Source organism: Aspergillus luchuensis, chromosome 5, assembly GCF_016861625.1.
Source record: "Aspergillus luchuensis IFO 4308 DNA, chromosome 5, nearly complete sequence".
NCBI classification, from domain to species: domain Eukaryota; kingdom Fungi; phylum Ascomycota; class Eurotiomycetes; order Eurotiales; family Aspergillaceae; genus Aspergillus; species Aspergillus luchuensis.
In genome coordinates, this window is record NC_054853.1 from 6,018,232 (window position 1) to 6,032,701 (window position 14,470).

At 51.0% G+C, this 14,470-nt stretch overlaps 5 protein-coding genes across 5 annotated transcripts; 2 read left to right on the plus strand and 3 right to left on the minus strand.

Annotated features, from left to right (window-relative positions):
• Positions 1 to 74: 74 nt before the first annotated feature.
• Positions 75 to 3,963, minus strand: AKAW2_51982A (5-oxoprolinase; the record flags this gene model as incomplete). Its single annotated transcript, XM_041691971.1, has 2 exons — positions 75 to 1,397; positions 1,447 to 3,963. The coding sequence occupies 2 exons, from the start codon at positions 3,961 to 3,963 to the stop codon at positions 75 to 77; spliced, it is 3,840 nt and encodes a 1,279-aa protein (XP_041545403.1).
• Positions 3,964 to 4,626: 663 nt separating this feature from the next.
• On the minus strand, positions 4,627 to 7,156 carry PUT3 (transcription factor domain-containing protein; the record flags this gene model as incomplete). The annotated part of the gene is made up of 10 exons (XM_041691972.1): positions 4,627 to 5,087; positions 5,148 to 5,519; positions 5,577 to 5,661; positions 5,709 to 5,784; positions 5,832 to 5,956; positions 6,006 to 6,514; positions 6,569 to 6,712; positions 6,781 to 6,824; positions 6,891 to 7,019; positions 7,077 to 7,156. 10 exons carry the CDS (start codon positions 7,154 to 7,156, stop codon positions 4,627 to 4,629), a joined length of 2,025 nt encoding a protein of 674 aa, XP_041545404.1.
• Positions 7,157 to 8,028: 872 nt separating this feature from the next.
• AKAW2_51984S (putative cytochrome P450 monooxygenase) lies at positions 8,029 to 8,869 on the plus strand (the record flags this gene model as incomplete). The annotated part of the gene is made up of 2 exons (XM_041691973.1): positions 8,029 to 8,712; positions 8,768 to 8,869. 2 exons carry the CDS (start codon positions 8,029 to 8,031, stop codon positions 8,867 to 8,869), a joined length of 786 nt encoding a protein of 261 aa, XP_041545405.1.
• A 457-nt stretch (positions 8,870 to 9,326) lies between these two features.
• On the minus strand, positions 9,327 to 11,175 carry AKAW2_51985A (putative MFS maltose transporter; the record flags this gene model as incomplete). The annotated part of the gene is made up of 5 exons (XM_041691974.1): positions 9,327 to 9,907; positions 9,974 to 10,280; positions 10,340 to 10,588; positions 10,647 to 10,904; positions 10,969 to 11,175. The coding sequence occupies 5 exons, from the start codon at positions 11,173 to 11,175 to the stop codon at positions 9,327 to 9,329; spliced, it is 1,602 nt and encodes a 533-aa protein (XP_041545406.1).
• Positions 11,176 to 13,586: 2,411 nt separating this feature from the next.
• On the plus strand, positions 13,587 to 14,386 carry AKAW2_51986S (uncharacterized protein; the record flags this gene model as incomplete). The annotated part of the gene is made up of 3 exons (XM_041691975.1): positions 13,587 to 13,715; positions 13,766 to 14,266; positions 14,321 to 14,386. 3 exons carry the CDS (start codon positions 13,587 to 13,589, stop codon positions 14,384 to 14,386), a joined length of 696 nt encoding a protein of 231 aa, XP_041545407.1.
• Positions 14,387 to 14,470: the final 84 nt, after the last annotated feature.

Genomic DNA, 14,470 nt, shown 5'->3' on the forward strand with positions numbered 1-14,470 from the left:
AGTATCACAATCATACAATTCCATAAGCTAATACCCATACATGCTCATATAAACATCATAAAACATCAACCCCCTCATGCAGATACAGCTCCCCATCCACCTCCACCAGCAGTATTGATTACAATGCGATCGTGCGTCTTCATAGACACAGTGTTCTTTCCTCCGATATTGACCACGCGCTCCACGCCCGTATCCACATCTTTTGTGACCCAAAGGTTCATTCCAGGCTGTGCATCCTCGCCGCCCTCGAGTCCGTATGGGCGGTATACACGCCTCTCAGAAAGAATAGACACTTCCATGGGCGACAGGAACTCGATATCGCGAACCACACCGTCACCACCAGGGTTCTTTCCCTTGCCGCCGGATCCCTCCCGAAGGGTGAACTGTCGGAGCAGTGTTGGGTAGCGCTTCTCTAGAATCTCCGGGTCGGTGATACGCGTGTTGGTCATGTGTACGTGGATACCGGACTCTCCGCTCCAAGTGGGACCGGCACCGCTGCCTCCGGCGATGGTCTCGTAGTAGCCGAAGCCAGGGATAGTCTCGCCAGTTTCGGGGTCGCGCTTGGAGTTGGTGCCAAAGGTCAGGTTGTTACAGCATCCTTGGGAAGCGGCACAGGCGCGGAAGGCTTTGAGCACAACGTCGGTAATGCGTTGAGAAGTTACAACATTTCCGCCAACCACAGCGGCAGACTTGGTGGGGGACAGGATGCTAGGGGAGGGGACTTGGATGTCAATAGGCGCCAAGCATCCTTGGTTCAGTGGCATGTCTGCGTTGATCATGCAGCGCAGGCAGTAGATGATGGCCGAGTGGGTGATGGCGATGGGTGCGTTCCACCCGCCGTATACCTCGGGGCCAGTACCGTCAAAGTCGAATAGAGCGGAACCATCCTCGCCGTTGATAGTGACCTTGAGCTTGATGGGTGTGCCGTCATCCATGTAGTCGACTGCCTCCAACGGTTGACCGCCGAATTTCTTGTGCAGATCCTTGAGAAGGTTGCGGACGGCTGTCTCAGCTGTGGCTTGGATGGCATACATGTACTTCTGCACCGTCTCAACGCCGTATTCGGCGAACAAGGCTTGGATCAGTGAGATACCACGGGTGTTGGCTGCAATTTGTGCTTTCAGGTCAGACAGGTTATCACTGACGCATCTAGCTCCGGAGCAGCCTGGGTACTGAGCCGGCTTGTGGACCAAGAGCTCCATCATACGCTCCTCGTCAAAGACGCCATTGCTGACAATCTTGTCTCCCTCAATTGCAGCACCCTCCTGCCAGAGTTCAGTAGACTTTGGTGGCATTGAGCCTGGGAGGATGCCACCAATGTCTGCGTGGTGGCCACGGGAAGCCACGTAGAACATGATCTCGGTGCCACCCGGTCGGTCGAACACGGGTGTAATGACCTATCGCTGTTAGCTGTATAGTCGATTGGAGAGCGGATGGTAGACTTACAGTGATATCAGGCAAGTGTGTACCACCACTGCTAGGGTGGTTTGCCACTAATACATCACCGTCACGCAGATCACCGAGCCACTTCTGGTGCTGGTAGCGGACCGCAAATTGCATGGAGCCAAGATGCACCGGAACATGCGGCGCGTTGGCAACAAGACCTCCATCGGGGGAGAAGAGAGCACAAGAGAAGTCAAGACGCTCCTTGATGTTTGTAGATACGGATGTTTTCTGGAGCGTGCGCCCCATCTGTTCGGCGATTGACATGAACCGATGGCCGAAAATACTAAGCCGGATCGGGTCAATACCTGAGGATCCACCCTCAACACCATTGACATGAGGGAGCTCCTCGAGGTCGATGACTATGCAAGTTTCCAGAATACTAGCGACGGCATTCGGGGCCACCACGACGGTTTGTGTTTCGTCAATGATGACGGCAGGGCCATGCACCCGAGTATTCTTCTCGAGCTTGTTCAATAGATACACAGGAGTATCGATCCGCTCAGAGTATCCGTCAAAGTATGCTTTCGAGGTGTTGTCCGGACCTCCACTGACATCCTTCAAGGTAGCCTCCCTCAGCTGTACGAGGGGGCTCTTCTCCGTCCGAACCTTTGAAGAGGCAATTGTGCGAACACGAATATCGTCAACTAGAACCGATCTGTCAGAGTTGAATCCGAATTCTCGGCGGTGTCTGGCACGAAACTGCTCGAGGAAATCGGAGTCATCCTCAGGCTTCAGGATCATCAGGCTGGTATCTGAACCCTCGTAGCGCAGGTTAAGATACAAATCGTGGCGAACTTGGTCGGCCGAAAAGCCTTGCTCCTGCATGTCTTCAGTAGACGCCTTGATCATGTCTCCGAAGCGCTTGTCAAGTGTGGACTGGGAGGTCGAGTACTCCGTAGAGACCGGCTCTTGCGATTCCTTAACCACCTCAGCCAGCGCCAAGCCATACGCCGAAAGGACAGATGAGAACTTGTGAATGATAACGCGGGAGATTCCCAAGGACGCCGCAACGGTACACGCGTGCTGACCACCAGCACCGCCAAAGCATGCCAGGTGGTGGGATGCAGTTTCGAAACCGCGAGCTTCCGTCAGGTTGCGAATGGGGCGAGCCATCGACTCATCCGCAACCTTCAAGAAGCCTAGTGCCACCTCCTCCGCTGTGAACTCGGATTGGCCCTTTTCTTTTCTCTCGGTATTGATCTTTTGCGTCAGCTCGTTGAAAAGCTTAGTCGTAATTTCAATGTCAAGAGGCTGGTCTTCATTAGGTCCAAAGATGTGAGGGAAGTATTCCGGAAGCAGTCGGCCGAGGAACAGGTTGGCATCGGTAACGGTCAGAGGACCGCCTTTGCGGTAGCAGGCAGGGCCCGGATGAGCTGACGCCGATTCAGGACCGACGTAGAAGAGACCGTTGCGCCACGACAAAATAGAACCACCGCCGGCAGCAACAGTGTTGATGTCGAGCTGAGGAGACTGAATGAGAACACCGGCCACCTTGGATCCGAAGACGTGCTCGAGGTGACCGTCAAACCGTGACACATCGGTTGATGTGCCTCCCATATCGAACCCGATCACTGGCGTCTTCTCCTGAGGATCCCAGCTCGTCGCAGCAAAACCAACCACACCGGCAGCAGGACCCGACAGGATCGCTTTCAGCCCGCTGAATCTGCGAAAGTCGACCAGCCCACCGTCAGACTGCATAAACTCAAATCGGCATTCGTGCTGCTTCTCGAGCCCGCCCTCGAAGCTAGCCGAAATTGAGTCAATGTAGGTTTTGATGACAGGTGTCAGATAAGCATCTGCGGCCGCAGACATGCCTCGGGGAACCACCTTGATCATGGGCTGGAGTTTGGATGACAAGGTGACCGAGAAGCCCATGCTTTCAGCCAGCTCCCCGATAAGGCGCTCGTGCTCAGGATAGGCGAACGAGTGGACGAGAGCAACCGAAAGGGACTGGTAACCCTTCTCCTTCAATTGTTGTAATACCGGGCGTACCTCCTCAATGTCTAGTTCTTGTACCACCCGGAACTTTTCACCTGTTGTTCCCTCCACTATGCGAGCATTCTGAAAGCAGTCCTTGTCGGCGAGGGGGTGGCATGGTACGACACGCTCGTTAATTTCAACCACTTGCTCGGGCAAAACTCCGGGTCTAGCCATTGAGAGATCGAAGATGTTTGGTCGTGATTGGTCGCCAATCTTCAGTAGATCACGGAAGCCTTTGGTGGTGAGGAGCACGGACCGCGCTCCCTTACGCTCCAGCAGAGCATTTGTAGCGACTGTGGTTCCCATGCGCAAGCTCCCAATGCGATCAAGTTTCAACGGCTGGCCTCGCGGGTGTGACTCGCCAGTGACGAGCTCAAGAATCTGGCGGATTCCCTCCGTCGGAGCATCCTGGTAGTGACCGGGGTCGACGGAAAGTAGTTTGAGGATGATGTCGGGGCGACCCGGGACCACGGCGTGGACGTCAGTGAAGGTACCACCGCGATCGATGGAGATGGTGATCTTGTCTGACCCGGGCATGATGAAGGTTAGGGCGAAGAAGGATGAAGAGGAGAGAGGGAGGAGTGAGGAGAACAAGGAGGAAAGGGGAAAGGGTATCAATGGCTGTTTTCAACTACAAGATGGATGGAGGGGCATTCCCCAGGTTAAAATAACTGGGGGATGCGATAAGCCATTCCGCTGTCGTCACCGGACCTCCCTCTATGTCCGCAATCGTTCATTGGTTGTAGGTCACGTGTCGGCCCGATGCACCCCCGGATCGGGGCAGCCGGACCGATCAGGCCGAATGCGATAACGGATGCTGATAACATCCCAGATAAGAAAGAGGTCTTATGAATGATCATGGCTCTTGGAGATGGAATATAGTGGGAATTAAATTTAGTGTCATACTTATAATGTGTCAGCGAGATCATTCTAAGGAAAAGACTAGTTACCGCTTGTATCCAACATGAATGTGGTCATTCTCCATAACCTCCATAGTAGTCCTAGTTGTGGTGGTATTTGAGCTGCGTAATGACAGGATATATATTCACTCAACACAGCAGTTTCATGCCAGATGAACCACCACATTGACTCAACTACTACTAGTAAGTACAAACACAGGATCCAAGCGATGAGAATGGTCCAATGAATCATTAAATAAATCGTACAATATGCTCAATGTTAAATATACTAGAGGGTATTTCATTTCTTCAAAGTATTCTCAATCCAATCAGTATCCATATCAATGTCAATCTGGCCCAGGACCTCCTCCCACAGCCCAGGATCGTCGTTCACATCAAAGTTAAACGAGATTTCCTGCATCGACGGGATGTCTTGTTGTGGGGTCCAAGTGACCTCCCCCGTCGGGTGATCGACTGCATTCTGTGATGGTGTTGGCTGCTGTGTGCTACTGGGAGTAACGGGCACTCCCGCAGTGTCTCCTTGCTTGGAGCTCTTCTGACCAATAGACGATCGTAGTTCAAGAAGCAGGGAGTGACGAGCAGCCAGGTTGGTATTGCCTCGGTCAGCCATGTTGCGAAGCAAATTAATCGATATTTCCATCGCTCGGGAATTAGCAGCGTTGTAGGGGAATGCGGCATTGACCATCACAAGTAAAAGTGCGGCGGAAAAGATGTACTCTCCGTCTAGATAGCCATATGTGGCTAAACTTGGTGTTAGCGAAGTGACCCGAGATAGTTCCAAACGAATGACGAGTGACGTACCAACCAAATTGTGCTTCGCTGCTGCATCCATTATAAGGGTGGTGGCTCGAGCTGCTGCCACACAGCTCTCAATCACCGCCACGGTGTTCTGCGATAGCCCTTCTTTCCAGTCCACGGTCGCAGAACCTTTATCTTCAGCATCGAGCCGGCGTTGAATTACATAGAAGACTAAAGGCCGTGCGGTCATGTTGACACAGGAATAAAAGTGTAAGAATATTGAGACCGACTCTCGATTGATGTGAGTACTTAGAGTGGAGAAGTCGATACGGAGACGATCAGGTATTCGTCGCAGCCAGTCCGAAAGCTCATCTGTAATACTCTGTACAGACACAAGCAAGTTGGAGCCGGATCGTGGCTTCTTGCGATAGATTTCTTCGTAACATGTCAATGGAGTCTCTGCTTGCGGGAATTGATGAGTTGGTCACATACCTTCCCCTATCCTACCCAATATCCGAGACAATTGTGTATAGTAGGTGAGGACGACCGATGGCCAAGGGACCACCTCGGTTGCGCTCTACTTAATGTTAGGAGAAACTTGGTGATGGAATCCTTATTACTTACCGTAGGCTGCGGCCATGTTGTCCCTATATCCTCATCGTGGATCGTAATCGGATTACCAGATTTGACGGACAGAAGCCTAGCAGGTATTAGTAAGTACTATAGGGGGAGGGACGTGGGCCTTACCGATCCAGACTATACACCGACCACCAAGCCCGCCGGCGACGATTCCGATCTTCTTCACTAACCTCTGGGTCCAGGACCTCCTGGTGAAGACCCAATGAAATAGCCATGCGAAGAGCAAGGCCGATCTGAATAACTTGCATTAGCAGTGGAAATTATCACATGAACCGAACTTACATAAAGAAATGCAGCGTCTCGACGATTGAGATTCTGCATATAATACGCAACGTAGCAAAGAACTTCCACGAAGAATATAGAGCCTTCCTCGTGGATGTCGGGTAAGAAGCGCAGCGCATGTTTGAAATATTTGAATCCAGGAGGCCCGTCATCTCCGGACCACTGGTTCACCGAATACATCAGACCGAAGGCTATGACCAATAATACCTGGCAGTATACTAGACACGACTCTCGATTGAGGGCATCAGGGGGTTGGCTATAAACGAAACGGAGCCGCTCTTCGAAATCATGGGGTTGAATCAAGGAAAATATTGTCCCAATATAGACATACTGTACCCAGTAGAGTCGTTTAGCGTACTCGAATGGGGGCAGTTGGGGTAGAACCCGAGGAGCCGAGCGACGCAGAGACAAAGGGTCATCATACAGTGGCCGCATATCCAATGCTAGGTTGGTTGATGAGGGATTTAGGCGTTTCGCCAAGTGGGTGGTGGAAGATGCCCCAACATAATCTGCTTATTGATCAGCTCAGCTACGCAGGTACCGGGACCTCAAGACAAGCTCACGATGCTCTCCTGACCGATTCAAAAAGACGTGACCTGTTTCATTGTACCACCAGTCATCTCGCTCGAGAGGCACCTCCACATTGTTGTAGGGACTGCTCTGGATGGTGGCAGGGGGGTTAGGGAGAGATACTGGGCGACCTTCATCTGTAGGAATAGATGATTCAGCCAATTGACAAATACTTATTTCAAGAAGGATTTGATGGCATACATACCTCGTCGGCTGGCCTGTGCCTGGGCGCGAAGTTGATGAAAGTAGCTAAAGAAAGAATGTTGGTCACCTGCTCAGGCATCCATTGCGTTCCTCTCAGGCTTCCAGGCTCACCTTTCGGGAATCGAGACGCGCTTCTCAGCTTCCGAGTAGACACACTTATGGCCCACCTCTGCGCATGCAGCACATGGATAAGGTGGGTTGCCAGCACACCGGGTCTTTCTGTTGCGGCATCGGTTACACCTACAAAGGCATATTAGCTGACTAGTCTAGGACCCTAGCTTATTATTGCTGACGCACGCGACCATTGACCGTCTCGCGTTGGGTTGGTGCTCTGCAGCTCGCTGCTGCAGCCCACCTCGTCCTTTTCTCTGAGCCATGGCAGAACGCACTGCTATTGATAGATCATAATCACCATGTCGCACACTCTATTGCAGGGGTTCTGTGCTGTCCGAAGCACTATGGGCTTGCTGTTGCGGATGCTGTCCACGGCTGGAGATGCCGATCAACGTCCAACAGTACGGAGTATAGCGGGGATGAGAGGGACCAGACACGTGGAATGGATCTTGCCGGGTTTAGAGAAAGAATGGCTGGGATACACACCGATCCAACAACAGTGATGGTAGCTCGGACTCCACTCGATAAGTGTGCCTGTGGTGTGACGGTAGGCAGTTGGCGCCCAAGCCAGAAGACTGCTCGATTCCCGCGCGATCGGCCTCACCACGTTCAAGCGTGAGATGAACTTAAGGCAGGCTAATGTGCAGGCAGAACTAAATGCCACCCCTCAATAGGTGGCTATCTTCATCCAATCCTACGAGTTTATGGAAGGTGCTGATGACTTTGCTGTGATCAGACGACTTATCTGCCGTTACATTGCACGACCCCACACTGTGCTGTGTTGCAAGCCAAATAATGCTGGAAGCAGAGTGGCCGCACCTCGGCCCGACCGACAACGGACCCCCCTGAGGGGTACCAATTCTTATCACGTAATTACTTGGTGCCATTATTCACACTCAGGCACTGCCGGTTTAAAGTTCTGGCCTGAATCCACTCGCGTACGGGTGCCTGGGGACCTTTTAGACCTGTCGCGCATCTCTGAGCCCATGACTTCACTGCCGGCCTGCTCCGATTCATTTTCTCGACTCGGGTTATCGCGGCTGTGGGAAATGGAAGACGATGATGTGTTTATCCCGACAGAGTGTCATCATCAGTCGATATAACCAAAACAGCGTCGCGTCCACTGGAGCAGAAAATGAACCAGCATTCTAGCTTCCGCCATGGGAGTAGGCGACGTCGACTAGCAACATGTGCGACATTGCCAGTGGTAGCGCCTACTGTTTCCGTCGAAGGGGACGATGCAGTTAGCTCAAATGGCCCTTTGCCAATGCAACAACGGTCGCGCGACGGAAGCCGGACGAGGCCAGATTCTAATGGCGTCCGTGGAGGGCACATTGTTGCTGGCACATTCATGTCGTTATTCTACTTTCTACTAAGGCACCAGGAGTTTCTTGATAGACTTAGGTTTGAGATAGACACTGCATTTGGTGTTGGATCGCTGTCAGACATACCCCGATGGAGAGAATTAAATAGGTTGTCCTACCTTGATGCCGTTCTGAAAGAGACGATGCGACTGTCAGTGAACTTTGAAGAGGAGATCAAGGCACCAGTAGATGGTGTTATTGTTGATGGTTACCCAGTTTGCAAGAACACAACCCTAATGTGGAACTCCCATGTTCTACACTTCGACAGTGAGACGTTTGGGAATGATGTTCACTCATTTCAACCTGAGCGATGGCTTTTGGCAGATGCACAACAGCGAAGCCGAATGGAGCAGGGATTGATATCCTTCAACCGCTGCGTGCGCGACCATCCAGAAGCCCAGGTGGCCTGGCTGGAATTGAAGAAAGTTGTCGTATTGATACTTATGAAATTTAATGTGAGTTCATCAAATATTATACTGAAAGCTGGTCATTGACTGAGAATCCAAATAGACGCAGCTTCTTCATGCCGCAGAGCCTAGCATTGACGCCGACGACAATTTTGCTCCGCCGTCGCTTATGGTTGGATTCACCCCAAGGGTTCCTAGATATTGAGGTACCAGCTTGGCAACGCATAAATCGTGCATTTTTCTTTTTGCATTCCAGACCATTGGTGGCGTTTCGCCATCTTTGGCTTCCTACTTCTTTAGCTAAGATACCCAGATAAAGCAATTGCGATATAATCCTTGCCCTCGTTTACAGCATAGCTCCCTATGCTATGTGATCTTCCGTCAAGAATTATACGACACAGTACCATAAAGAGATACTCCATACTAAACTTGAGCACTCCCTACAAGCAATGCCAAGGCCCGGGACGGCGCGTACAATGGCGAAGCGCGGGACTCATCTACACATCGATTGGCATCCATCCAACTAACAAACCCAGCAAAACACCGAGGTGAAACCAATAAACTCCATATTGCACTACCATACTACCGAGCATAAAATTATCTCGAAACCACAACCTCTCCCCAACACCACATCCCACCCACACCACCGCAAAAGAGCTCCCCTACTCATTCTCATCGACCCCAATCTCCGTCGTCTTGAACTTCCTCGCCGATATCTTTCTCTTAAAGAGGATATCCGCCTCACGATACGACCGATGCTTCAACTCCGGCAATCCAAAGTACGCCCCAATCCACACCACCAGCGCGGTACATCCCCAAACATACCCGCACTTGCCGGCCAAGTTCCATCCCGTGGTATTGAGCATCCGCGACGAGAGATAAATCATCGGGATTTCAGTTATGTAGTATGCGGACCGTCCAACGGCTGTACTCAACGCGCGGAGTCGCACCGACGATGTCTCGGAGATGATGGTGTACGAGATGGGACCTTGTGCGCCGGCGTAGACCACGGAGATGATCACGCCGAGACAGGCTTGCGCGTAGTTCGTCTTGTGGTTCTGTGGTACGGAGGCGATGATACCGAGGATGAAGAGGAAGGTGATGTTCGTGGCTGTGCCGTAGAGGAAGACGGTGCGTCGGCGGAACCAGGAGGTCAGGACCCAGGAGACGGCGTTGGCGACGAATTGGAGACAGGTGGTGATGAGGTTCAGTTGGAAGGATTTGTCGGCGGAGATACCGGCCTCTGCATATATAGACAAGTCAGAGAGAGACACCACTGGGAAAGTCAAGGATGGGGGTAGGGACTCACGCTCGAAGAAATAAGTGGCCTGGTTCGCAATCAAGTTACCCGCAAAGTTCTGCGACGCATAGATGAGACAGGTGATGATTGTTCGTCTGCGATCGGTACCCTTCCAGAGATCGAGAAGCGTGGGATTACCGCCTGTTTCCTCTTCGATCTTGACGGTACGCTCAATCATGGCGAGGGATTGGTGGGCTTGTTCTTCGGTTTTGGCGCCCAGGCGTTTGATAGATTTCAGGGCCTCTTCTTTGCGGCCGCGGCGGATGAGCCACCAGGGGGACTCGGGAGCGAAGAAGAGGAGGACCATGAGGGGGGTCTAGAGATGATTGATCATTAGTGGTTGTTGACGTATGGCATTGGAGGAGAGGACTGTACCGGGAAGATCCACTGCAAGGCAAGTGGTGCGCGCCATTCCCACTCCGTAGTGAGAGAGTTGTAACCGTAGGTGGCGCCCGCGACGATGATGGAACCAATGGACCAACTCATTTGCAGGGTGGCCGTGACTGCAGCGCGAAGGGGCAGAGGGACGACTTCACTGGCGTAGGCCGGGGAGTTGGCGATGAAGAAACCCCATGGGACACCTTCTAGGGCTTGGCCGACCACGAGGAGGGTGAGGGAGTTCGCCTATACAGAAAGGTGTTAGGTGAGGTGAAAGTGACGTTCATGTAAGCAGGCCACGTACAAAGAACGAGATGAAAATTGTCGCATTCATGAGAACAAGACCCAGCATAGTCGTCCAGCGGTATCCGATCCTGTTAGTGATCGGTCCGGCCAGATACACACCGACGAAGGCACCGCATTGGCCAGATTGGAATAGAGCACTTTGCCATTTGGTCGGGATGGCCCAGACACCGGGTGAGGTTTCGACGCCGAAGACCTTAGAGAAGTGATCGAGAGCGACGAAGTTGGTATTGAGGAACATATCGAAGGATTCCATGACCTAGGAGAATTAGTATGTCAGCACATGGCAGTTAGTTTGGTGAATGAATGTAGACAAAGCTTACAATGGTGAAGCACATGAGGAACGCCCAGAAACAAGCCCAGGGGTACTGCTTTGCAGCCTCCCAGACACCCATTTGATGCTCATAATTCTCACCATCAAAGGCTTCATGCATAAGCTCGGGGTTATCCAGAACCTCAGACTGGTGGATGTCCACCTTCTCGGTCTGAGGCTTCTCATCCCGCTGGTCGGCGACGCTTTCAGCCGCCATCTTGTCGGATATCAGGGCTCAACCACCGAGTGACTTGGGGAAGAGCTACGAGAGGTGGGGAAAGAAAGTCTCAGAGAAGGGAAGGAAGAAAAGCATCGGCCAAGAGGGCGGGATGAAGGTCTTAAATTGACCTGACTTGATTATTCTACCCCATGTAACTGTGTCACTTGGAAAGTGAGTGCCGCCCGGCGTTTTCCCCCTTTCCACCACAGCCCAGGAATAAGCAACCCAGCAAGGGCGCAAGTGAAAATGCAGGCCCTCGACCAAAAAAATACGAGCTAAATGAACTCAAAATGAGACAAGTCCAGGTCACTAACGTGGTTGAACATGTGGTTGCTTGTCTCCACAGAATTACCCCATTGGTCCGGGATAAGCAGGGCTAATGTACTAAGCTAGTAGTTAAGGACCACCAACATTACCCAGCGGTGACCAGCTTTGCGGGGGAAATGCCAATTGGAGATGCGGGGCCCCAGATGACTCCTGAGATTCCCGCATGGACCTCGATTCCTGTCATCCTCGGCTGGTGGTTGGCGGAATATCTGACGCCACAGCGCGTTGGGATTGGTTGTGAAGCCTTTAGCTAGGGGGCGGCCAGGTTACAAGCCCTTTTGGTGTCACTGAAATCCTCACCATAGGAGGCCTTGCTTGATTTCAGCTAGTTCCGGGCAAGATATTAACCACGCGACACGTGTGAGAGGATTGATTCAGTTCTTTGAAGTTGACTTTGTAACATGGAGAGATGAAGACTTCACGTTGGTCGAATGATTATAGCATTGAATGATCTGTAGGTAAAATGCAGCGATGCTAAGAATATACCAAGCCCTGCCAAGTAGCCATTAAGCCCCCTACCGTTTTCTAGGCTTTTCTGCCGAACCCTCGGCTACGTGCAGAGAAAAAACAATCTCAGTCCCAGTGATGATTTCACCTTCTGGGACTACCACCTAACCAAGCCACTTGTGATACATTGACCAAGCTTTGATTTACGCGTGACTTGGTGGTTGCCACTAGCTACATTCAGATGGTCACATTTATTGGTTGCAGTAGTAGCTGATTCCCCGTGGATAAGCAAGCCGCGGCTGGCTGGATTGGATACAACGCCACCGTTGTTGCTGTAAGTCCTGGGCTTCGTACACAGGGTTTCCTTCTCCAGCAAGCCATTACCTCTGCATCATCAAATGTCGATAGTTGCAAGATAGATGTTGGTGATGTTCCATTGCTCCTTCTCTAACGTCTGCCTGAAAGCATAACTCAATCCGCGGTCCTCGATTAATCAACAATACTCAATGAACAGCAGTATCTAACCGAGCACCATCCAGACCCGGCTAGACGCGCCTCATTAGGCAAGGATGAAGCCTATCCGGCCTAGTAGGTGATATAGAATCCCGCCACCTGCGGACTAGCGCAAACGCAACACAGGCCTTAGGAGTCACCACCAACCGTAAATTACTCCAGAGACACTGCATCGCGCACATGTGAATTTAACCGAAACTTCTAACAGCCCGATGCTGGGGCCGCATCCTGACAGCTCAACGGTAGCTTACCCCAGCTCCACGTGCGTGGGCTTGCGGCTTTAGGAAGCTTTCCAAGCTACTGTACGTAGACCTTTTCCATTATTGCGCCACCGTGCTATGGACGTAAGGCGTTATCTTTATCTTCCGCATAGCGGATGACAGAATCAGGCGTCAGTGTCTTGGTATGAGCTGAGCTTCGTTGGGCTCAGTATTCCCTTGTTGCTTTTCGCGCCCTACGAACAAGATTCATAGGATGAGCGCTCTAACCGAATGATAGATTATATCCTGTCTGTCGATGAATAGTACATCTCATTTAAAAGTTCCCGCAGGATTTCTAATTTCCTTCGGCTAATATCTGCTGTAAATTAATCAAGGATACCACACGTTCTGGGTAATCAGAAGTCTGACCTCTCCATATGGTCTGATCTGACCAAAATAAACTTTCTCTACTTTTCAAGAGCATTCATGATAAAGGTGCCTTGCTGATGCTCTGTTTTTGGTTCTATAGGGCTAAACCGGTTCGTAAGCTCACGTGGCTCTTATAGTTCACTATAGCCGACAATATGTAAAGCCCTGCAAGGAATCAGAGAGTGGGCATGACAGCTGGTGGTAGAGCTTCCATTCTGATACTGCGTGCGATCAGCTCATTGCTGTCTGGATTGCTACTATGAGAATAGAGATTGATATAGTACGCTGTCGTTATTACCAGCGAAGTGACATGTCTTTATAGCACAACCGGATAGGGCAGAGTCTTCAGTTGGCAGCTGGCATTCATGCCTCGGGCACTAAACATGGCATCGAACTTCCGCAAGGGATGAGTAGTCTTGCCCAACTACTTCAATAACCTAGCAGACATACACATATCATATTCAATCCTCATCTTTCACCTGCTAATTTCACATGGCTCTCATGTCCAAGGAGTTAGACGTTAACCCATCGGAAGTTGAATTCCTCGAAACGCTAAAGGAAAGCAAATACTCCGTAGTGTTCAAAGTGCGCTTCCGTGAAAAGCTATGCGTTATGAAAGTGGTAAGCCAGCACCCCCAGTTAATATACTGCCTTCTCACTTAATATCAAAGTACCATGATCGAGAACCAAACGAATCTGACCCTCCCGACCGCATAGTCAACCTCTTCATCTCCGAATCCACCGCCTACCACCGACTAGAATCCAAAGGCTTATGCCAGAGAGGCGTTATCCCAAACTTCTACGGGACGATCAGAAAAATCCAACCGGCTGATTGGCCAGATCTCCACATGTTCCTTAACGACAAACTACCGCCCAATGCTGTCCTAATTGAGTATATTCCACACCTGCAGCAAATTGACCTATCCAACTACTCACCACAACGCCTGGCTATACTCCGTGAGATTCTCGACGATATTCACGCAGCGGGGGTTCTTCATGCTGATCCAAAGCCACGTAATATGATGGTTTCCGTAGCAGAGGAGGAGGAAAGGGTACTCTGGATCGACTTTGACTCTGCACAGACATTCACAGAGTTCGTTGATCTCTCGCCAAGACAACAGAAATGGTTCGATAAGGAGAATGAGATGATGGATTATTTTGTTGATGCGTTGGTGAGGTTTTGTGGTTTCGTTGTTTACTGTTTTTGCTTGCTGACTGTGCAATAGGCGAAGGATTTCGATGAAGGAAAGCTGAATCGCACGATTTCGTACTATTATGAATGGTACGTGTAGATGGGGAAAAAATGTTTACTTTGGTTACATAGTAAAAGACATTGTTGCTCTGAATTGGTAACTTCGTAGTATACCCTAGGATTT